The sequence below is a fragment of the Uloborus diversus genome, chromosome 10 (genome assembly GCF_026930045.1).
Source record: "Uloborus diversus isolate 005 chromosome 10, Udiv.v.3.1, whole genome shotgun sequence".
Lineage (NCBI taxonomy): Eukaryota > Metazoa > Arthropoda > Arachnida > Araneae > Uloboridae > Uloborus > Uloborus diversus.
In genome coordinates this window covers 15,037,301-15,059,624 of record NC_072740.1, presented here as the reverse complement: position 1 = coordinate 15,059,624, position 22,324 = coordinate 15,037,301, and the positions used below count along the sequence as shown (strand labels likewise).

The window sequence follows — 22,324 nt, the reverse complement described above, 5'->3', positions numbered from 1 at the left end:
TTAAAGCACTTTTTTGTTATCTTTTCATGTATTTCAATATAAATTTAATTTTTTATTCAAAAGTGAACTAAGCAAAGTTATCAGGGGTCTTTCCAGGATTTTTCACAGGGTCCATTTTTTGTGTTTTGTTTTGTAAAAATGAAAATTTAGAATCTTGAGATGGTGGAAACTGCATCATTGACACTTAAAGTTGAGTGTTTTCCCTCTTTTCTGTTGAGAATATCATTCTTGAGTGTTTTTCTAGTATTTGGGGAGGGGGGAGGCATCGCTCAGTGTGAGAAATGCACCCCTCAAGCATCAATATTCATCTAACATTCTCGATCATGTAAAATTATACTAGCAATGTTATTTGTATAGTATTTAAAATAACTGTAAGAAAAAAAAATCAGGCAGGGGTTCAGCATTTAACTTTTAACCCAAGACACTGTTTAAGAGCACAGAGTTTAAAACTTATAAACTCCTTGATTTTTACAAAAATAAAAAAAAAGATTTTATTTGTTTACCTCTTAACAAAGCGTACTAAACATCAAAAATTCGAAAAATACGATTCTCATAGCGGATGCAAAGAGATTGCAATCCTGAAAGCCAAGGCATCAAAAGTATAAAAACAGCTAGTAAAAGAAATATTTTTGATAAAATTGTTTTAGAAGTGCATTTTAGATTCCTATGAAAAACATATCATTAATATCTAGACACAGTTGAAGCAAAAAAAAAAAAATTAACCATCAATTCAGCATTTTTTGACTCATAAAAGAAAATAGAATTTCGCATTTAAAAACTTGTAATTAGCATTGTTACAAAAATAAAGAGACTTTTCATTTATTTGCATCCTAATAAAGAGAAGTTAGCTCGAAAAAGGAATGAAATATGATTATCATATTGGATGTAAAAAGATTGCATCTTTCAAAAGGTGGGCATCTAAAGAAAAAAAAAGGTAAATAAAAGATTTTATTTAAAGCTAGTTATCCTTTTCAGCATCGAAAAATCAAACCCATATAACTTTCTCCCAAAATAACAGTTAAACATTGCACGCCCAGACGCCAAAAGGCGATAAGTTTTGAAGTTGGTAACTCTATCTGAGGCGATCACATTTTCCCCCCACCTTTATCATTTGCAGTTTTAAGTTCATTTTGCTGTATATTATTGTTTATTATAAACCAGATAGACTTTCAGCTGTTAATTTCGTTCAAAGAAACAAACAAGTGTTTTATTTATTTGGCCGTAGTAGTTATTTATCGCTTACAAGAGTGCAGATTTTTTTTTTTTTTTTTTTTTTTTGAAAAACTAGCAGATTTTGTATTAGCTGATACCTCAAATTTAACTTTAAAAAAGGTTCCAAAAATGGTTGTTTTTATACACGAAAATATACGTTATTTTGATTTGAGATTTGCTCTTTAAATAAACAATTTGTGAAAGATCCGTTTTTATTCATCAGAATTTTGTAAAGGTTCCGTTTTAGTTGAGTTTTGGTTGATCAGGATTTTGTGAAAGGTTCATTTTGGTTGATCAGATTTTTGTGAAGGGTCCGTTAACGGACCCGAATTTTCTCTGGCCAGACCCCTGGTAATTTTTTGCAAAAAATTTTCCAGTTAGGATTTGTGTTCGCAGAAAGCTTTTAATTTTATCTAAGTCTGATTATTTAACAGAACCCAGTTAAGAAACCTAGTTATTCTATTGAACATCCATAACTTTCATTGATGGTTCCAAATTTTTTCAGGTTATGTTTTGCATCAGTAAACTTCTAGAAACCATGCAAATAAATACTATCTTAATTTAAAAATAGTTTATTAGTCCCTTACGGGGGGGGGGGGGGTGGCATCAGAAAAATTTACCTAGTAACAAAAATAAATTAAAGAAACCAATATCATTCAGATAAAAAATGTTAAATACAGCAGTTTCTTCTGTTAAACATTGAACTTGAAAAACATTATACAAAATAACATCTGATTTTGCTTCCATTTATCATGATGATTTATTTTTAGAGGGGAAGCTGAGTACCTATGGTTGAGTTGGTTGTCACAGACCTTCATGAGAGGCAATTCGCTTAACTAAAACATGCAGATAACTACTTGTGCTTGGTGTTTAAAGCATTTTCAAATAATACAATTGATCCATTAGAGACTCCCCTTTTTGTTGTTTCACACTGTATCATCATATCCAACAGCTTTTTTAGTTGTTGAGTCAATTTTATATATTATTTCTGTAGCCTATTTATATTTCAAGTGTTTTAGTATTGATGATACTATATTTTTCCCAGAGTCACTGCCTGACATGACCAATATGTGTTGAACTTGGTTCTTCAACCAAAGATATATTTTTCTTGTACGATTTTCTGAATATTCACCCCCCAATTTTTCTTTGATTATAGTTCCAACTTTTCGACAATCAAAAAAGAAAGTAATTATTTCTTAAGTGAGAGTTGAACTAATACTTTGACGGTGCTTAACCCTCACACGGAAAATCTTCTCTTTATTATCTACCAATGCCTAATGATGAACACTTCAATCCTGCAAAAGAGAACTTGATAGTTGAGTGAGTTGCAAGTCTATTGGAAATTACTCTGATATTTTATGTTCTCTAAAAGGATGAGATTTATTGGTTATTACTACCAGTTCTACAACTTATTATTACTAAAACCCATTGTTTTGCTAAAATGCTAGAAATTTCTGGTTTAGCTTTTAGTGAAAGATTTTTAGTAGCTAAAATATTTTCATCACTTTAATTTGGTTTCGTGGAATCATTGCTTTTGTCAAAAAACATAGATTTTAAAGAAAGGGTCTTTATTAGTAGCTGACTTGTGTTCATCTCAGATTGTAAACAATTTTCCTTCTTTTACACTACTTGAGTCTCTTACTCTCTATTGTACCAGTACCTTCCATAATCATATGCCTCAGATATCACTGGTAGTGCAAGAATGCATGCTTTAATTCTGGAATTCTCATTGGAGTTGAAAACATTTCACATCCTTTCCTCATCCTATCTGTTCCTGAGTATCATCAGAATTTTGGTGTCTATTACTGGGGGTCGGACCTTTTTTTCGAAATTGAGCAAATAAGAATAGAATTAACTAACCCAGAGGATCCAGAAGAAGCCAAATATTAGATGAGATGTAGTTGCATGAGAGAAAAATAGTTTAAAAGTCTAAATCATAAAACGACTCAGAAAATTGAGTTAACCTGAGAGTAATGTCCTAAGCATATTTGTTACTGGTGCCATTATCCTACCTAAAAATTATTATTACATTTTTCCTGTCACACATAATGGGAGATTATGCTTTACACTGTTTTGAAAACAATATCTTGTAAGTGTTGCCCTCCATACACTGATTCAGTCAAACTCAGAAGTTTTGGTCAACTCTTTGGAGCACGTCGACCGGTATATTGGCAGTTTCGGCTCGGATGCAGCCTGGCATTCTCTCCCATTAGCCATATCCTCCGAGACAAAAACAAAATTTGTTTGAAAATTCGTCTGTCAGAAATTATGACACAAATATTGTCATTCTACAAGTTTCTCGTTTGCCAAACTCAGGGACATGTGTCTACCCTGAAGTTTGCACAAATTACTGAGCGTACCTTCTTGGTGTTGCATTTCCAATGACGAACAGTATACAAATTTTTCACAGTATAAGTAGGATGGTTGTAGTTCCTCAGAAAAGTGTCATCAGCTCACTTAATTTGCAACTAGACACCCTAAAATTTATTAGATTCTAACACACTTTCATTTATGTGTATTATGTAACAAACATAATATTTACTCCTCTAGAATTTGAAAAAATTCCAATGTTTCCAAATGTTTTGTTGTAGTGTATTTGAATGAAAGGCAAAAACTTTTATTATAATCAACATTATTAAAGCTAAACTCATCAAATTACAAGAAACTTTTGAGCCACATTTATGCTGATAATTAATTTAACTAATAGCTTTGAAATGCTACTTTTGATTACATATTAAAGAATTTTTACTTTTGGAGTCAAAATTGATTCTAAAATTGCATGCATTTGTTATGAAAGAATACTACATATTCTTAGGTTAAATTAGCTTAGTTGTGCAATTATATGTTAATGTTTATTCGTTGCGAAGAATTCCCATCTATTTTTTTCAATTTTCATTTACAGTAAAATCCCTCTAATGCGGACACTAACGGGACAAATATTTTTGTCCGCAATAGAGAGGTGTCCGCAAGACAGGGGTTTAATAATGTTATTTGCATTGGAACAGGGAAATTAAAAATTGTCCGCATAAGAGGGATGTCCGCCTATGAGGGGTGTCCGTTAGGAGGGGTTTTACTGTACCTTGTTTGCCTCCAAATTAAACGAGATGATCTGTGTGCATCACATTATTTCTTTTTAGGAAAGTTTAAGAATAATTGTGCCTTGGAGTAAGCAAGGACACACTTGAATTATTTTCAACCCTAGACTTTTGCAGACTGAACCAAAACAGCGTTTTACAGATTCTCCCCCCCAATTTTGGCAATTTTAACATTATTCAATGCTTAACTTTTTAAGTATCGCCAATAGCTCCAAATTGAAACCAAATTTGAAAAATATTTTTCGCCAAACATATTTTTGTCACCACGCTGGCGACAAAACTTTTCTAACAAGAAGCTTGCCAAATTATAGCATCACTTGAGTATGCATTGAAATTAACACTGTGTCCCCCCCCCCCCAAAAAAGTGCAAAAGACCCCTTTTGGAACATCGGAATCCAACCAAAAGGGGAGGTGCACAACTAGACCACACTAGGGGTCTACAGACGAAATTTCAACTTTCTGTGGCATACTGTTTTTGAGTTATGCAAGATACATAGGCACATACACACGGTCGTCACAAGAAAACTTGTGGTAATTAACTCGGGGATTGTCAAAATGGACATTAGGCGTCCATACATTCCTAGATACACATACAGTCACATATAAGCTACCTTTACTCCTGTTTGCACCAAGGCACATTTCTAGCCCTCTGATTGGTTGTTTTGGTTGTCAATCAAAGTTACAACGCCACTGTACTTTTATTCAGTCTTAAACACTATATTTCTAGTTTAAACATTTTGCTGAATATGAATTTACGTCTAAGAATAAGAACTCTAACTGAAAATTCAATGAGCTAATGAAAATATCTTTGTTATTTCCAAATAATTCAATCTTTTATAAAACAAGTTATAATGTACAATTTATTAACAATTTTAAAAGCAAAATAAATGGTGGCGCCATCTCTTAGAGTATACAAAAACTGCACAGTTCATGAAATCATTGAAATTTGAATTAGAATATATTTTTAAATATGTGTCAGTGTGTAAATTACTTTGTAACTCACGTACTAAATTATTCACTTTTTTTTCATATTCTTCATAACATTTGATTTTTTGTAGTTAAAAATAAGTATTTTAAAGGTATTTCTTTGTAATGAAATCATTGATGGTTAAAACAGCCAATATTTTATAATTTTTGACATAAGCCCTTGCTGACTGCTTACGTAATATAAAATAAGTAATTTAATCATACAAATCAGTCTTAAATTACTGTTATTATTGTAATTGAAAACCCTGTGTTTGCATTGCTTAGGCCACAATATAATTTTTTGCATAAAATGCCTTGCTAATTATTAATTTGGTCTTAGAAAGAATGAAATTCATTAAAAACAAAAGAGATATTTGCGTCTAAAATAAACTCGATAAAACTTGCAAATGTTCGGAAATTTACAAAATTTCGATTAAATAAAATATGTAATAATGAACCAAATATGGGTATGAAATAAGTACAGAAGTTAAAAAAATACGTTGACATTTTCTTTTTTTACATTTAAACTCTTTCCTTAACAAGCAGATATTCTTTTCAAATTATTGTAGTAAGTAATAATTTGAAACTAATTTGTACTAATATTAATATTACATTTTTGTGTATGAATTAAAATGAGAACACTTTAAATTATTGAGCTCATGCTACTTAAGCATATAAAATTAATTACTTCTCACAACAAAAAATAAAAAAATATGAACACGAAAGGAAATTGAAAAATTCACTGCATAAACTACAAAATGTTTTGCATTGATGCATACTAAACATTTATTCAACAATTGATACAAAAACAGCTTTAACATGTGGGACTAAGAAATTAAACTATTAACAACATTAATAATGTTTTTACATGGATATGGGAATGAAATTTTTAAAAAATCATGTGGTTTTCGGAATTAGAGATTCATGTTTTTTTGGCTTTAATTATGTAACAGGTATTTAAGTTCATTATTTTTTTTGCAAATTACAGATGGATTAAAAACCAACTGCATATAGGTTAAAAATATCTGTGAAATTAAAAATTTAGAATTTTACCAATATATATATATTAATGACTCAAGATATGCCGACAAAATAAGTGCAGAAATTTAAATATCTTTTGATATTTTTTTTCCCCAACTAAAAAATTCTTCTTGTTACCAGCAGGGTTTTCAATTATAATAATAAGCAGGATTTGAGACTGATTTGTATGATTATGAAAATTATAGGAATTAAAATGAAAACATTTTAAATTACTTATTTTACATTACGTACGCGGTCAGCAAGTATTGGCTTATGTATTGACTAAGATAGAATAGAAATTATAAAATATTAGCTCTTTTAACTGTCAATAATTTCATTACAGAGAAATACCTTTAAATTACTTATTTTTAACCACAAAAAATTTAATATGAAGAATGAAAAAAAAATTGAATAGTTTACCAAGTAAGTTAAAGTAATTTACACTGACACATAAGTAAAAACACTTTCTGATTCAAGTTCCAATGATTGCATGAAATGTGCAGTTTACATATTATCTAAGAGATGGTGCCACCAGTTATTTTGCTTTTAAAAATGTTGCTAAATTGTGTGTTATAATTTGTTTCATAAAAGATTGAATTTCTTGGAAATAAAAAAGATATTTTTGTTAGCTACAATGAATATTCAGTTAGAGATCTTATCCTTAGATGCAAATTCGTATTGGGCGAAATGTTTAAGTTAGAAATATAGTGTTTAAGACTCCATAAAAGAACAATGACGTCATAACTTTGAATGACATCTAATGTTCCTTGGTCCAAACAGGAGTAAAGGTAGCTTATATGCCGTGCGGTCGGGCCAAAAAAAAAAAAAAAAAACTCAACATTCATTTAGGGGTGAGCAAAATGGAAATTTTGGCCGATATTTGAGTAAAAAAATTTGTGAATACAATACTTCCTTTACTATGTAAAAGGCAGTAAAAACAGCATCCAGCACACAACATCCAGCCACTAGCATTCATTTGAAATTTGTAGTCAAATCATGTTTTTAGCAACCACAAACTTAGATAGGCTGTTTTGGTTTCTTTTTTCTACAAATGGCTCCTATTACAATTTTAATAGCAAAAAGCATAATTTGAATACAAGACATCAAAATTCAAATGAATATCAGGGGCTGGGATGTTGTTTTCGTCTGTTGTGTTAAGTGGAGTGGGTAGGGTATAAATAAATTTGATTCCAGGCAACATGGAAGCTATAGTCCTGGAGAAGGGACATGGATGCTATGCCCGGGTGGGGGGTACATGCTTGCAAAGGCCGGTGGACCAGACAGGGAGCCACCACCCAAGATTAAGATGTTGACAGAGGCCATTCAACCAGAGAAATTTGCATTATAAACATAGAAAAATTAAAGGCCAAATGAAAACCATAAGAAATTGTAATTGCTCCAAAAAAAAAAGAAAGAAATTTCTCCAATTGATGAATTAAGCAAACTTGATTGAAAATTTGATTATTACGTATCAACATTACAATCAATGAAAAAATTATTCTTTTTTTCCTTTTATAATGAAACAATATTCAAAAAAAGGCAAAATACTAACCGGTCGATTTAAAAAGAATACAGTTACTCCACCAACAAGAGGAATGATTTTGACTAAAGGTTTCATCACCACTCGCATTGTACCATAAATCTAGGGAAGAATTTTTTTTTTTAATTTTTCAATCATTCAAAGTAAAACTGTATGCAAGTATTTATTTATTAAATAAGGTTTTTTTTTTTTTTTTTTTTTTACCCGGCTCAACATTATTTACCTGCAGATCTTTTATTCCAGCTCTAAATTTTTTAACACCAACTTGAAAGTTACAATCACCAGAGTACCTAGAAAAATGATACCTTATTTTAGGCAAAATCAATTTTTTAAAAAGTTTAAATTTTTTTCCTAAAAATTTGAGTAGAGAATTTATGGGTACATACTACAGAAAAAACCATAAATTTAAAAGTATAGTGCCCACTGCTTATTAAAATCACTCATTCTGAGGACATTTGGTTTTACAAAAGCAGCTGATTTTATAAACCAGCATACTTACATTTTAAAAATAAGAAAGGCTTTGCAGTTTCAATACTCTAAAAACAAAATCAATTACTTCATTTATTTTTGTTTTAAGTATTTCAAATACAGTTGCCATTTTAACTAAACATGAGGAACATTTTTTATATTAGCACAAGGGTTTTAAAATATTAGTGTATTGTTTCAATATCGTTTGAGAGTTAACGAAGTGCTTTGTAACGTTCAACATTATATTTTCCTCTTTGCTCTAGTGTATCATACATCAACAAGCCCTTTTCTGACATCTATTAAATACACAAATTTGGCACCGAGATTTCCTCATCTTCTGAGACTTCTTCTCCTTCACTTCTTGGTGCTTATTTATCAATTGTTTACGTATCATATCAAAAAACTTGATTTTATAAAATGGCCTTAGTGATTTTACTAAAGGATGGATTTAACATGTTTTTGTATTGCACTGATTCTGTTCTTCCAGATTTGATTTTGAAAAGGGGTTGATTTTATAATCCAGTGGTTTTATTAGTGGCGGGTACTGTATGTTTAAAGTAAGGATATCACAAATAGCGATTTGGAAGAAAGCTGAATATTCAGTAAATATGTTTTTCAGATCACAAATAAAATAGTCGGCACCCAAATACACAAATTTTTTCAAATACATTGTACGCGAAAAACAAAGTTTAGTTAAAGTTTATTATAAAATTATTGTAAATAAGAGTAACAAATAAATAGAGAATTGTAAATATGAGAATTAAAATAGCTTTCAACTTTTAAAACTGTTGAAATGTTTGGAAGATGCAAAAGGATTAAAAGCTCAAGCACTGCCTGTAATTTTTGACAAAGCCATTGCCTGCAGTGCACAATTTTTTTGGAAAGAAACAGTAAAAAATCATTTGAGGTTTTTCGACAGAAAATGAATGTATGAGTATAGTATAAGTTATCTCTTGCAATTTCAGTGACGGGAGATGACTAGGGAGCGGGGGGGGAGAGCAAGATTAAATATATCAAAAATAATATATACAGTACAGAACTTTTATCTGGGATCTAAAAAACTGCGAAATTCGGCTCGACTTAACCACCATTTTAAAAAAATACCCAATTTCGGCACTTTTCAAAAAACTGAGCATTTTTCAACTATGAATGCTGCATATACATGCATATTTCCTTACATGCAGGGCACAATTTCCAAAAAATAAATATCCTAAACGAAATTTGGAAAAGACAATCAAAAATTGTACATTTTATTTACGTTATTCTAATTGAACACTAAAGAAATAAATAGTGACACATTCTAATGCATATTTTTTATTAAATGGCAACAAATGGACATTTAGAGAATAAGACATTACTCAAAAAAAGCGGAAAAAGCTGAATACCAGATTCACGAATTTTCCGGATAGTTGATATTGAAATGTAGAGATCTTAGGAAATCAAATTTTAGTTGATACTAACTCAATGCCAAAGCAACAATTAACATATATGGAAATCATGAAACAAAAAATTCATAAAAAGATCTCCAAAAAGGACTGCTTTTATACACTATAGTTGGGCAAACCTAACCTGGCAGCGGCGTAAAGCTGCGATTAAGATCTGCATAGCGGCACATTTTGCATTTTGTTTTCAATAGTTTGCATTGCAATTAACATTTGATGCCGTTGTCGGGAACTTAGGCACTCAAAAAGTCTTGTGTACTTCCATCTTGGGAGTGACCAAATATGGCAGATATGCCCAAAATTAAGAAATAATTTTCTGAATTTGTCGCAAGAAAACAATTAAAAAATTATAAATCTTCATGCAACTACAATTCAGTTTAAACTTTTTTTATCATATTTGCTTCCAAGGCAATGAGGATAAGATTAAGTTTTAAGAACAAAAGTTCATCTCTCAAGAAAATTATTTAAAATAATAACAATAATAAAACAATTTTTCAGCCCATTTTGTGTTATTTTCATTAATGTGCAATTAAATAAAACATCAAATTCTGCTTTGTTTTTGGAAACTCAGGCATTTAGGATCGTATTTACTTCCATCTTGTGAATGACCAAAGATGGCGACTACATTTCACACACAGCTGAAAAGAATTTCTGATAAAAAGAAAAAAAATGCTCTTCCCCAAACGACCCTCCCATCTTTAGGTTGTGCTTCTGAAGCAATAAATTGTCTTTTTCCCCGTTGAGTTTTTGCATAATTCCTGTTCACCGAAGGAATTTTTTCCTTGGTAACTATTGAGGGTCAAAAATGCCGGCTGCAGAAGTTTTTGGGACCTCACTTCTTATTTATTGTCAGCGTCATTTTGCCTCAAAATTTTTAGTTTTTTTTAAGAAACATCGATAAAAATGATGATTAAATCGCATACAACAAAATTCTTTGGGATTTTTTTTTGGGGGGGGGGGGGCACATTAGGAAAATTCCTTGACTTTTCCCGGACATTTTTGACAGTATCATTTTCCCTGACAATTCCAGGTTTTCCCGTAGCGTACAAACCCTGAAAGTTATGTATTTTACATTCCATAAAAATAGTTTAAAAAAGGTCGATTTTTGGCACTTTTGGACTTTTTAAGAGCAATTTTGGAATCTAAAGATATTATCCTAGGAGGCTAAAATTTTAAGGGTACCCTATTGATGCTAAAAGACAACTTTTGAGACCCCAGGCGTTTTGAAATTTGAAAATTTAATTTTTTTTTTTTACTCCACATTATTCCTTATCGTGCATTGTAGCAACTGCCACTTTGCGCATAGTAGTTCAAATAGCCAATGAGATCAAGAATGAATTATTTGATATTCAAATTAGTTTTTATGTTTTCGACTGTTATCCTTATTTAGATGTTATTCATTAAATGTTGTTATCATTGGTATAGCATCTAATCTCATTCAAACTTACTCTGCAGTATCAATATAGGAAAGAAAAACTAAGGAATTAAAATTAGTTGAAAGTCCCCTCATCACATATCTGAACTCTTTTTGAGTATTAATCTTCGGCACGTATTTAATGGAATGTATATTATTGTGGTTCGTTGTTTGCACCAGAAGATTTCAACAGTCAAGGTTGCCAAAAAAAAAATTTTTTTTTCATAACTTTGAATGATTTTCTACCATTGTACCAAGAGTTCACTATAAGATTTTAAACCTGGTATAATTTGGTAAAACGCAAAACATTGTTAGTGCTATAGTATATTAGAGCTATTGTACTCTTGGCACAAAAAGTACTGTCTTATTATGCAGTAGCGTTTTTAGCACGGGTGCCACCTGGGGTGATTCTTAGCGGAGTCAACCTTACGAAAAATGCTCATCAAAGATTTGTGGTGGTGTGTAACATTAGGAGAGAATTCCAATAATCAATAATGAACATTTATTTAAATACAAACAAGAATATAGATGACTTACAACTGGAAAAATGACTAAAGTTAAAAAATTTAAATGAATATGGAAATAAGTAAAAAAAATACATCCCCATATACTAGCCGCGTCACATTAGCGACTTTTTTACACAATAAATTATATTAAGGGCATCTGTTTAGTGAACCTGTATATAGAATGTACAACACTTAAAGCACTAGAGTATTGCAGGTGCTAGATTATGTTCATGTAAATTCCTTTTCCGATATCACATTGCAACATGAGGAGGCAACAATTGAAATGACATAAGAACCTTTTTAATGAGTATTCACTATATAATACACATGCTGCAAGGCACGAACAGTAAAAGCTTTTGAATATTAGTTGCAAACATCTTGAAATGAAAAGAAAACACCCAAGTTTTTACCACATTATGTGTTGTGTATCAACTTACCGGATTTCTAAATCCATTATGATTTCATTTCTTGAGACATTTTCTTGATAAACTTTAACCCCACCAATTCTAGGAGGCTAAAAATATACAAATTAAAAAATTAATAATTGAACAAGGTTCTTCATAAATATTCACACCAAAAAAAGTGCATTTTTAGTCCCAGTAATTAAAAATTTATGAAAAATTCAGTTGTACAGTAGACCCTTATTTTATTACCCCGTGGATTGGATTTTCAAGCTTTTTTTTGTTTGTTTGTTTGTTTTACACAGAGAAGTTTTGATTTCCCACAAAAGCAGCATTCCAAACAGAAAAGTTTATCTTCTCCTTCAAAATACAAACTCTAGGGATAACAATTAACAGTGTTTTGGAGTGCAAATAAGTGAGCTTTGATCACTGGAGACATTTTTTGTGATTAGTACCAGAACTCTATGCATAAAGATGTGAGGTGATGGAAACAATCTCATCTGCTTGCATTTAAAAAAGGATTCCTTGAAACTTCAAAATGCGTGTTTTGGTGAATGATTATAAGATAAACTTTGTTCATCAATAAATTTTCTGTCAAGACTTTTAAAAATTGCATTTCTAGCAAGTTTTGAGAAAAATGGAGGTCTTGGTTTGCTAATGATAATTCTACACACACTGAACCTTCTTAAACGAAACCAACATCGGTAGTGAAGAATTTATATTCCTTCTTTATGAAACAAACAAGCACACAGAACTATGTTCCGCTGACTGTGCTAACCAAATGTATAACTGCCATGCTAAGCACAAACGTGGAATCTGCAGTTGAGCTCAAACTGAGATATTGCATTTTAAATTTTGGCTCATCCATACATTTGATTCAGTTTTTTTTTTTTTTTTTTCAGAATTTTTTTGAAAAATAGTTCCCAATCAAATACCCGAAAACATTTTATTTATAAAGTAAAATACGAAACAGAAAACAACTTAGTTACAATAACTTAATTTTGTTCAAAAGTGCAGGTATGACTACTTGTACGACTATGCTTAGCACGGCTGTATAGTTAACTGAAAATTTAGTTTAAGTTTTGGTTCAGCTTTAGAAACCATTACGCAGTTTTGGTTTGAGGTTTGTTTCTGTTGGAAAGATCAAGAAAAACAAATTTAGCTTTGATTTGGACTTAGACTGGACTGGAAAAATCAAAAAACTCAATAGCTTTCATTTACAGCCAGTAAAGTTACTTCGGAATGAAAGGAAATCATACTTATTTTTCTTTCAAACAATATCAGTCATGTTTGAAAGTCAATGATTACTATTATTATTTCCAGTTTCAAAGGCAATCTAAAATAGAAAATGCAGACACACCTTACTCAATTTTTTGGTTGAAAGACAATTTGACAAATTTCTGGTGTTTGACCAAGAAAGTTCTCAGTTTTAAAACAAAAAGGCGATTTTTTTTTCTAATTAAACTTACCTTTATGTGTATTTCTGTCAAGCGGAAAAAGAAGATGTGTGGATTGCATATATTTTTTAGTGCTTAACCCTTTATATGCTCCAAGAAAAACAGAGCTATTAAAAAACCCTATTTTTATTCATAAAAAAATCTTTTTCATTTTTTGCAGATTAAAAACCAAAAAAAAAAAAACTTTTTTTCCACCACTTCAAAATTTCCAGAAATTTTTTATCTCTAGTCTGGTATTGTAATCTAAATCTGAAAGACCCCTGGAGATAGGGTTACAGACATACTCACAGGTTTTAATAATATAGATTTGAGCCATACTATTGTACAGTTGTTTTAGACAATAGTATTGTATAAAAATTATATACAAATATAAATATAGTAATAATAAATACAGTATTGTATTAACTGTTGTATAAAAAAGCTTTTTCATACAAATGACAAATTTCTGAAAAGGTAATCACAATGAAAGTTTTGTGATGTCTTTACCATGTCTCCAAGAATAATTTTCTCAAATCTAAAGCTTTGAAGGTATGAAGGCAAACTTTCTCTAATACTTGGTTCTACGGTTTCTTTAAGCATCTCCTTGACATAATTTCCAACATAAGGCCACAGCTGACGCAAAATCTATAACAGAAAAAACTATTCATGCAGTAATTAATAAATAGTTGGATGCATATATACAGTGTTTGTAGTTAAAAGTGTTGATCACAGAGCTAGTAAACAAACTAGTGCATCCTTCTATATCCAGAAGGCAAAACCTGGCTGTCAGCATGAGGTGATAGAAGTGATCAAATAAGAGGGGGGGGGGTCATACTTGGCATTTTTCTCACAATATCATGGTTTTGATTAACTTAGTTCATGCGCTTTAGACCGTTTTGCTTGCCAAGAAGTCATGGTCAAAACAGCTTTCATGTATGCAGCCAAAACCGAACCCTAGCTTGCTCTTTAGTTAGATTCTAGCTCTGTGATGTTGATGCTCATTGGTGAGAAACTAAAAAATTAGTAACTTAGTTAAAATATTGATTAAAATTTTAAGTTTCAACTATTATATTAAAAGCAACATTGAGCATGACAACGATAGTAAATTATTTAGATACTAATCTATATTAAATACAGAGATTTTAGACTAATCCAATTTTACCACACTTGAAACGCTCTGAATATTTGTATATTAGCACTTTCAGGTGCTTCTGAAACTAAGCTGTTCAAATTTTTAGCTTTAACCCGAAAGAGATCATGCACCTAACAATGACGAAAGAGATTGCGTGTTATGACAGAGACACCCCAATCAGAGTTATCAAAAATTTTCTATACATCGTCATTTTCTATCTTTTCATAATCCGTAAGTTTACATTTGCACGCCATTATTCAGAGCACAAAGCTACATAAATGCAAAGAGAGAGCAAGAGAAAGTAAAACTGCTGCTTAGAATGAGAAATTTCGAAGCAGTAACAGCCGCATAGGGACAGTTGGAGAGTGAGTCACCCCATTCTCACTTGAATTTCAAGAAATGATTGCTTCACCCGCAGAAAGAAAAAAAAAGTAAAAATAACATTTTTACCAAGGGGACTGTCAGATAAGAGGATACTAAAAGGGTGATTGATCACAGATAAATATTTACCCTGAGACAGGTGTTTGGATAAGAATGGTGTGGCTGAGTGCCCCACGCAATCTAAATAATAAAAGTTTGGCAGGAGTCAGAAAATGGCAGGGGTCACACTGCACCCATTTCTCTGCAGAATAAAGCAGACTTTGCCATCATTCCACTTAAAAAAATATGATACAAGAATGAAAATTGCTCTCCTTGCTTTTTAAAAAAATCAGTTTGCTATCTTTAGTTCTTTTCTCCATAGCTGCTGGTGCACAAAAGAAGTAGGTGATCAAAAAATGTATGTTGGCGGGGGGGGGGGGGGGGGGCCTTGAAGCTACTTCTGTTTTGTTTTTTTTTTAATCAGGCAATATTATTGGATTTTAACATTACTGATCAAAACATCCTCTAAAAAATTTGGAATATGACCTCAAAAATTGGGACGAGTGGCCACCATAAATTACCCACTTCCAATTCAAAGTTCGATTCTAATAAATAACATGAAACCAGTCTATTCATTTGGAATTTTTCGTTTTTATTTTCGTGAAATAAATCAATCCACCCTGTAAAAAATCATTTTCCAATCGAACATTTATGTTAAGCTCTGAATAGTGAGGTGGCAAGGCCACTTTACTTTTGGAAGTGAGGGGGCAACAGCCCCTTTGCCCCTCCACTGGAGCCGCCTATGCTTTTGGCTTAGCCAAAGGTGGCCACTTAGTTCTTCCTCTCATCTGCATGGCTCTACCCACTCTGCATTGTAAGGTCGTGAGTTAAGATTAGTTACTAATTGAATGAAAGGATGACAGACTGACAGACCAGACTGGCGGGCAAAGTGCAGCTATGCTAAGGAATATGAAAGAAGTTGAACAAATGACTAAACAATCAACATTTTTAGCCGGAAAACACCAGCCACATTAATTCAAACAATTGCCTCTAATATAATTAATCAGCAAGTCCATATGAATAATTTGTGCCATTTCCAATAAAAATTGGTTTATCCTTACGAGACTCACTCTAGGAGTAAATATCAGATACAATGAAATACATAAAATAACAATTAGCAGTAATTGATTGGTAACACTTCTTACTTTATTAACCCATTCCACTCGTTCAGTTTCGGGGAAAAAAACCTGAAAAAAAAATTACTTTTAGAATCAAAACAACTATAGATAAAGACAAGCACAAATATTTTTTTTTTTAACATTAAATGTGATTCTGCAGTTCCAAGCTGAAAATAGCATCACAAAATGGCGGTGGCTACTTTTATGCAAAAGTAAAACAAATTAGATAAGAGGAATATAGTATTATTTAAATGCAATTATATAAACACTTCATCGCTAACAAACTAAAGCTTTTCCTAAAGGATGATGGGTATTCAAGAGTGAAAGAATATTTTATGGATTCAAGTTGTTTGATTTGTAACTCCAGCCAAAAGGGGGGTCCTTTGGATTTCTACTTGTAAAGTTTTAGTTTAATAACCTATGAATATAAATTTTGGGCAATTCCATGATAAGGTCAACCAGATGATCAAATTTTCAAAATTAAAATTTCTAAACAAATGAGGTGTCATTTTAAAGGGTTGTATATTTTGAAATACCTGCCTAAAATTTGATCACTTCAGTTATAAATAAGTTACAGGAGGTTAAACTAAGGTCAACATCTTGAGTATTTTCAAACCATATTTGGCGACTCGTGAAGAAATTCTGTTTTTTCCAAAAAATACAAACTAATATTATGAATTGAGATGAATAACCATTTAAAGATACAATGTGTTGCTGGTGATGTTGCAAAAATATGTCAAAATATAATTCATTTTGATTTGTAAAAGAATTCCTCTGGGGTACATTAAGTGTTTTAAGTGCGACACCAAAATGCGCAGTTTATTATGCTGAGCCAATAATTTTTAAGCTACATGCATGTATTTTTGGGTACAAAGTAAAATTTTCAATCTCATTGATGTAACCTATTTTTATTTCGTAACAAGTGAATATTTTTTACTAGAATCTAGGTGTCGGACGTAGATTTTTTTTTACGTCCAACACCATTTACATCCGACAGTTACATTCCTTTAAACAACATCTGTTTTCAACTGTGTTTCTCCTTTTTTTGCCTTTAATTTTAAAGTTAAAGTGAAACATGCATAAAAAACAACTTAGTGAATTTACTGTATAATACATCTAGGGTTGATAGGGGTAAGTAGGACAGCTTTTGAGAAAAGGTGTGTTGAATGAACGTAATACAGTTGATTAGATTAATTTTGGCAAATTTGCCAAAACTATAAGTGGAAAAAGAAATTTGAAACCCTAAATGACTGCGTCTATGTAAAGTTGGCTAAGGGAGAACCATTATCAACATTCAACCCATATAAATCTTGATAGTTTTCTTTCAGATAAGCTTCACAAATAACTAGTGATGTGGATCGGGTAAATACCCAGCGGGTAGGTAAATATTTTTTGGGTATTTACCCGGGTATTTACCCAAGGCCTGGGTAAGTACCCAAAAACTGGGTATTTTATAAAAAATGCAAAAAAGTGAATGAGAATTTTTTTAAAAAATCTAAATATGAAATAATTGGTAAAACTGATATATACATATGTATTACACAGTTTATAAAAAATTTTATTGAAACACTTGATGAAATCATGAAAGAAACATATCGTGAACCAAAGAATCTTTCTTTTCAATGTCATAATTGGAGAAGTAAACCAATTCATTATGAACTTCAGGATTTCAAAATCACAATCTAGGTTAGTCATATCCAAAATGAAAAAAAAGGAAGCATGAGGGATGTTTGGAAGAATAAACTGAGAAGTTATAAAGACACTATGGTGTTATTTATTTTATTGATATTTAAGTGATAACATGGAAAATATAGAAACAGTTTTCACATTAATAAGCAAAAAAAAAAAAAAAGCAAAATTTTCTTTTCTGTTGCCTTGCTCATTTGCATTTGCTCCCTTGTAGGGTGGGAAGGTAAATATTGTTTTGGGTATTTATCCGAAGACAGGGTAAATCCCCTAGTAATTGTGCATTTTGCAAAAAATTTTTAGGTAGTATTAAAAGGTGACTTTTTTTTTTTTTTAAACATAAACCCTAAAATAAAAGATTAAAAATTTTAAATGAATTTTAAATGTTTATGTATATTATGTGTGTATATATATATATGTGTGTGTGTGATATAGAATACACCTGAACAATTGAACTAAGTTAGGAGGAAATTTCTGCATAAGATATATGTAAATAAATAGTAATAATAAATTGAGCGACATTTCGTTACATTTTGATGTCATGCAGGGATATATTACTGGGTTATGAAAGACTAGGACCTTAAAAAATTGATGTTTGCTTTTTTTTTTTGTAACCAGTTAAGCTTTTTTCTTTTTGTAGAATGGCTTTTTACATCTGAAATTTGGCTATCAACATTGTTTAGGCATATCCAACACATTTAATGTGAATTAATATATATCATCATAGATATATGTCATATCATATTAGATTGCTAAGCTGTTTCACACAATAATTCTTTAAATATGTGATCAAAATACAATTTTTGGGCAAAAATTTATTGTTTTGTATATGGTTGATTGTATATATACATAATGGAATACATACAGAAAAGTATTTTAGTTGAATATAAAATTTTGAAATAAATACCCGGGTATTTACCCATTTTGGGTATTTACCCGGGTATATACCCTGGGTATTTACCCCTAAAAATAAATACCCGGGTATTTTACATCACTACAAATAACTAATCATCAGCTTTTGTAGCTGAACTATCCTACTAAGTCATCATAGTTGTCTTGTATTTCACTAATGCAAATATTTCATCAGAGTTGCTTTTGATTTTCAAATCCTCACTGTTACAGGGGGAACTTACCCCATAGTGTGGGGACCTCTTATAGCGAAATTTTACGGGGTAAGTGAGGCCCCTCCTCTTAAAGTTTTTAATAATATTTTACTCAAAAATTCTCATTGCAGTATGCACTTTAAGTTAATCTGTACATGAATGTTTAATGATCATAAAAAATAAATGCTAACCGGGAAACACTTCTTTGAAAAATGCTGCTTAAACTTGCCAAAAAATATTTTTCAGATTTTTTTTTTTTTTTTTTGACTAAGTTCTCTGACCTAGAAAAAAAATGCCTCATAACCCAAATATATGCAAAACTAATCACTGTGATGAACCATGACATGATCAATGTAAAAAAGTATAAAAGCCATATGGATATTTCAGTTTTTGGGAGTGACCCACTTACCCCAGTGTCCCACTTCCCCCAATCAAACCTACTTTTGAATTTACTTGGTAAATTTTATTTCAGTATATGTAACCTATAATTTACATATTTATAACTGTAATTATTGTTATGTATTTACATTTAAGAGCAATAGTTTACGTCCAATATGAACAATTTCCGTCCGACACCAAGCTAAAAATATTTTTTAAATAATTTTATTAGTTATAATATCATTTGAAAGCTGTGAAATATGCTTCAATCATAAGTATATTTTAGAATTATACTGTTTTTAAAATTAAAATGTAAGCTAATTCACAGACTTTTAATAATTTTTAAGTGAACCATCAATTTTACTATTTGTGTGTTTACGTCCAACACCAACTCTTTAATTTTTTTTAATTTATACTTTAGGGATCTGCTTTGAAAAACTAACATGTTTTTTTATTCAGTGGGATGTAGTAAGTATCTTGTAACTAAATTTGATCATTTTGGTAGTTTATATTTAGTAAATGAAATTAAAACTGAGAAATTTTTCTCCATTTTTTACGTGCGACACCATGGAATTGCCCTTTTAGGTGTTGAAAAATGGGGTTGAGGTAAATTTTAGATACAATATTTTTTTTTGGGGGGGGGGGTCAAAAAATGCAACTTTATTGTTATGAGCCATTCCATTTCAAGTCAGGTAGGGGGTGTCACACGACCATCACAGATTTTTTGTTGAAAACATATCACATTAGTTACAAAATGGACATAGGGACTATCCACAAATGATGTCAGCTTGATGAGGGAAGAGGGGGTTCGTGAAATTGGCTCCTGACGAAACTAACCTGTGTTTGCAATTTTAAGGGCATTTAAAGAGCATTTTTTCCATAATTTATGTCAATTCTTGTCTCTATACAGTATTATAATTTAACTCAAAAATTTTTGAGTTAATTAAAATGAAAGTTATTTGGTGTTGAAGCTTCAAAGTTGAGGTCTGTGTTTGCTCCCACCTTTTGAGAACTGCCCACACCCTGGTTCGGATTTTTATAAAATTTTGTATATTTGCTCTTTTTATGCATTTTAGAAAGCATATAAACTATTTTTGGAGATTCTCAATCGGTTCAGGTTTGATACCTTGTTAAAGTTTGTTTGATTTTATAGTTTTCATGATCAACTAATTTTCCAAATTTAGTGCTCTTTAATTAATCATTTGGTTGAAAACTGTGATGTTTCCGGAAATATCTTATTTCCACAGAAATAAATAGCAACAGTCCAATTTAAAAAAAACTCCTATATGAAAGGATTTTTATTTTTGGCACCCAATTCGTTGAAAATGTCACATTTTTCCGCGTACAATGCTTGAAGTACTTGCAGAGCAATTTTGGTCAAATGATTTTACGTTGCAGAAAATCGTAAAGTATTCTGCTTTGGAGTCCAACACTATAGTCGGCACTGGTTAAAATATAGTGTGTTTTCCTACTCTAAGTAAATCATCACTGCAAAAAAAAAATAATTTGAATCTTGACATCTGGAATTCAAATTATGTTTTTCGCAATCATGAGTGTGTGTGTGTGTATGCAGGCATGTGTGTTTGTGTCTGTGTGCAGGAATGAGTGTGTGGGTGTGTGTGAATATGTGTGTGTGTGCACGTGTGTATGCCTGTGTCTGTATGTGTGTGCATGTATGTATGCATGTGTGTATGTATGCGTGTGTATGTATGCGCATGTGTGTAGGATATGGACGCAACATGGAGACTGTTTTAGCTAGAGGAGCAGCATCGTGAGGCGGCCGGCCGACGGTGGTGCTGCAGAGGGAGGGGGGGGGGAATAAAATCACAGGAATTCAAAACAGTCAAGTGAGAACAATAAGCAATGTGACTGCTCAAAAAAAAAAAAGAGAGAGAGAGAAAGTTTGAAAGACCACCAGGTAATCCACCTCAGAACTTTAAGGGGGACCTGAGGACTTTAAAAACTATATTTTCAAGCAAATGTTTTTTTTTAATTGCAATAAAAACTTATTCAAGGTTTTGCCATTTCATATTTGGTTTTGCTCATCATTTAAGAGAATACAATTGCGGATGCTTACATGACAGAAAATTTCTAAAATGAAAGTTTTAAAATCAAACTTTGACATTGTAGGTAACACTGGACGAACTTAATGTCTCAAAAACACAATTGAATGATCATTTTAACATATAAACGTGAGAATAACATTAAATTTACATAACACGATTTGAAAGAAAAAAAGGGTATAAACTTACCCAAGTTGGTAAATCTGTGAGTCTGGCCAAGATGCAACCTTTTTCGTTGAGCAAAACCGACCTTTGAATGGCAAGTCCGACATCTCTTTCTGTCAAATAGTTATTTCGTACCATCCATGCTGATACAGCAAGTCCCATTCCAGCACAAAACACTGAAGTCGCACCAATACCAGAATGTCCGATCAAATAAGCCCCATAACATAATGATAGGAAACCTCCCGCAATACCATACACATTGTATTTTAATGCATTTCTTGCATTTTCAATCGTTTCAGTCACGAATTTATTGCCGTCCTCATCAATAGCGGACGACTCCGACTTATCTTTCGAAGTATTGTTTTGATCAGTTGAGGATTGTTTAACTAGAGGAGTATAGCCTTTATCAGCCATCTTTGTTCTGTTTATTAAAATTTTTTGCTGCTTTTAATGTGCTGAAAATCCAGTCCCTTGGTAATCAACGGAATTCAATCATTCAATTCATCACTTGATAACTTAACGAGCAGCCAGCTGTGCAACTCAAAACACATGCCCATAAGCGTTTCTCCAAGTCACGGTTACATTTGGTTAACTGGCAACTGACACATCGCTTTTCGCAGACTACGGGTTGCGTTCGCATACCGCAACCGATCGACGGCTGATGCCGAAGTTTCGGGTAGTAGCGAGTAGGAAAGTTGAAAATAAGTAATGTTTAAAATTACATCCCCTCAATTCCTCAGTTTATTTCTGAATATTTCT

General features: G+C 31.6%; 1 protein-coding gene across 1 annotated transcript in view; it reads right to left on the bottom strand.

The window, feature by feature from the left end:
* The window catches only part of LOC129231669 (extended synaptotagmin-2-like), a 139,196-nt gene extending 117,217 nt beyond the window's left edge, over positions 1-21,979 (bottom strand). Inside the window, exons 1-6 of the mRNA XM_054866032.1 lie at positions 21,590-21,979; positions 16,198-16,239; positions 14,008-14,145; positions 12,101-12,177; positions 8,057-8,123; positions 7,846-7,935 (exon numbers count right to left, since the gene is read on the bottom strand). Coding sequence (XP_054722007.1) covers positions 7,846-7,935; positions 8,057-8,123; positions 12,101-12,177; positions 14,008-14,145; positions 16,198-16,239; positions 21,590-21,979 — 804 coding nt within the window. The remainder of the gene's footprint in view (positions 1-7,845; positions 7,936-8,056; positions 8,124-12,100; positions 12,178-14,007; positions 14,146-16,197; positions 16,240-21,589) is intronic.
* Between the last annotated feature and the right edge of the window lie 345 nt (positions 21,980-22,324).